We start from the raw sequence: 1,596 nt of genomic DNA, 5'->3' as shown, positions 1-1,596 counted from the left end.
GTTTGTTTTTCTTGATGAAACAACAGTAACATGATGGTTTAGCATCACTGCATGGAGTAAAATAGAGAAGGCTGTATAGATGTAATTACATTACATTAATGTAATAGTATAGTGATGTTCCACTAAACGTTTGTATCTGGCCTTTCCCATAAAATCAAAGCAAAAGGGAGATGAAGTGAAGTTAAAATTCAAAGCATTGAAACATTCAGACAGTTGCCTCATACTTCAGTACTGCCAGATGAAGTATCTCAAGTTTCTCTCCTCTGCATTTCAGGTTCAGTCCTGTGGGACCACAATCCATATAGAAAGCATAACTGTCATAACTATTTTAATGAAAGAACGTGGTTTTGGCAAATGATGGGCAGTTTTTGAATATTCTATTTTTAGCTAATTTTATCTTAACTAGTTAGCTCCGCTGATAATGTACATATAACTCAACTTCTTCCCAGAGAGATGGTACATATGTACGTTCTGGAAACTCTTTTTTTCATACAAACCAGTGCAGTTGAGTATTTTCTTTCAATGGGAACATTTAGCTCCCCTTTAAGACTAAAATCTAATTCTATACCATCAGATAGTTGTAGCGCATGATTGTCATTTACCATAGATGTGAAACATACCCAGATTTGCATGGAACGTGTTGTCTTTGGGTTTTTTTGTTTTGTTTTTTATTAGGAATTTGGGGACAAGCACAGGTTACAGCACAGGCTATTTTAAAGATTAGGCAACTTTAAATTCTATTCTATTCTAATTCTATTACTGGAATACGTGTCCTTCCTAAGTCCCAAACAGCGGTTCGCAATGGTCTTCTGATGGCAGTTTTTTGAGCGTATGCTGTCGCCTTTCTCTGCCCAAGTCGGTTAGCGCCAGAACTGCACGAAGCCAGCGAAAAACGGTTCCCAAATCCAGCCTTGCGAATCCCACCGGCAGCGTCCTGAAGGACCGAGCGCACCCACCCTTCCTGAGAAAGATCCCAGCGAGGGGACCCCTGTTTTTGCCAGACCACCCGCCACAGCTGGCAGCCTAAGCCTCAGAGTGAGGAAAGCGGCCGCTCAGGCTCCTGGGCCGGGCGGGAGGGCACGGTAAAGCAGCCACCCTCCGCAGGTCGCGACGTGCCAGCGGGCCCGGAGCAGTCTCCTTCGGCTCCCCCCGCTCCGGAGAGGAAAAATCCTCTTCTGCGGCGCGGCGGGAGCGCTGCTGCACCTGAGGTAAAAACGGGACGCTTCCCGCTGCTGGGTTGAATCAAGGAAAGGCGGGAAGGCGGCCGGGCGGCTGCGGGGTCTCCGCCGCTCCCCGGCAGGGGCTGCGCCCCGCCCCGCCCCGGAGTGACGCAGTCAGCCGGCGCCCGGCGGGAGCCCAGGGCCGGTAGCGCTCCTCTCTCCCCAGCCATGTTCCCTTCGGCTCCCGCCTCCCCGCGGACCCCCGGCGGGTCGGCCCGCAGGAACCTCGGCAGCGCCGCCGCCGCCCCCAGCCCTCTCTCCCGCCCGGGCGGCAGGAAGAACCTGGCCGTCGTGGCGGCAGCCGGCTCCCCGGTGCTGTTCTCCCCGGTGGCGCGGAGGAGCGGCTCCCTCTCCGCCCGGTGAGTCCCGCCCGGGC

At 52.8% G+C, this 1,596-nt stretch overlaps 1 protein-coding gene across 2 annotated transcripts in view; it reads left to right on the top strand.

Moving 5' to 3' along the window:
- Positions 1–1,365: 1,365 nt before the first annotated feature.
- Positions 1,366–1,596, top strand: part of NUP133 (nucleoporin 133kDa) — a 37,379-nt gene continuing 37,148 nt past the window's right edge. For both annotated transcript variants that reach the window (XM_010562661.1, XM_010562660.1), the window contains exon 1: positions 1,366–1,579. In XM_010562661.1, the coding sequence (XP_010560963.1) occupies positions 1,389–1,579 (191 nt within the window). In that variant the 5' untranslated portion in view covers positions 1,366–1,388. The remainder of the gene's footprint in view (positions 1,580–1,596) is intronic.

The sequence above is a fragment of the Haliaeetus leucocephalus genome, unplaced genomic scaffold (genome assembly GCF_000737465.1).
Source record: "Haliaeetus leucocephalus isolate CR32 unplaced genomic scaffold, Haliaeetus_leucocephalus-4.0 Scaffold162, whole genome shotgun sequence".
Taxonomy (NCBI): domain Eukaryota; kingdom Metazoa; phylum Chordata; class Aves; order Accipitriformes; family Accipitridae; genus Haliaeetus; species Haliaeetus leucocephalus.
This window is presented reverse-complemented; position numbering and strand designations above follow the sequence as displayed.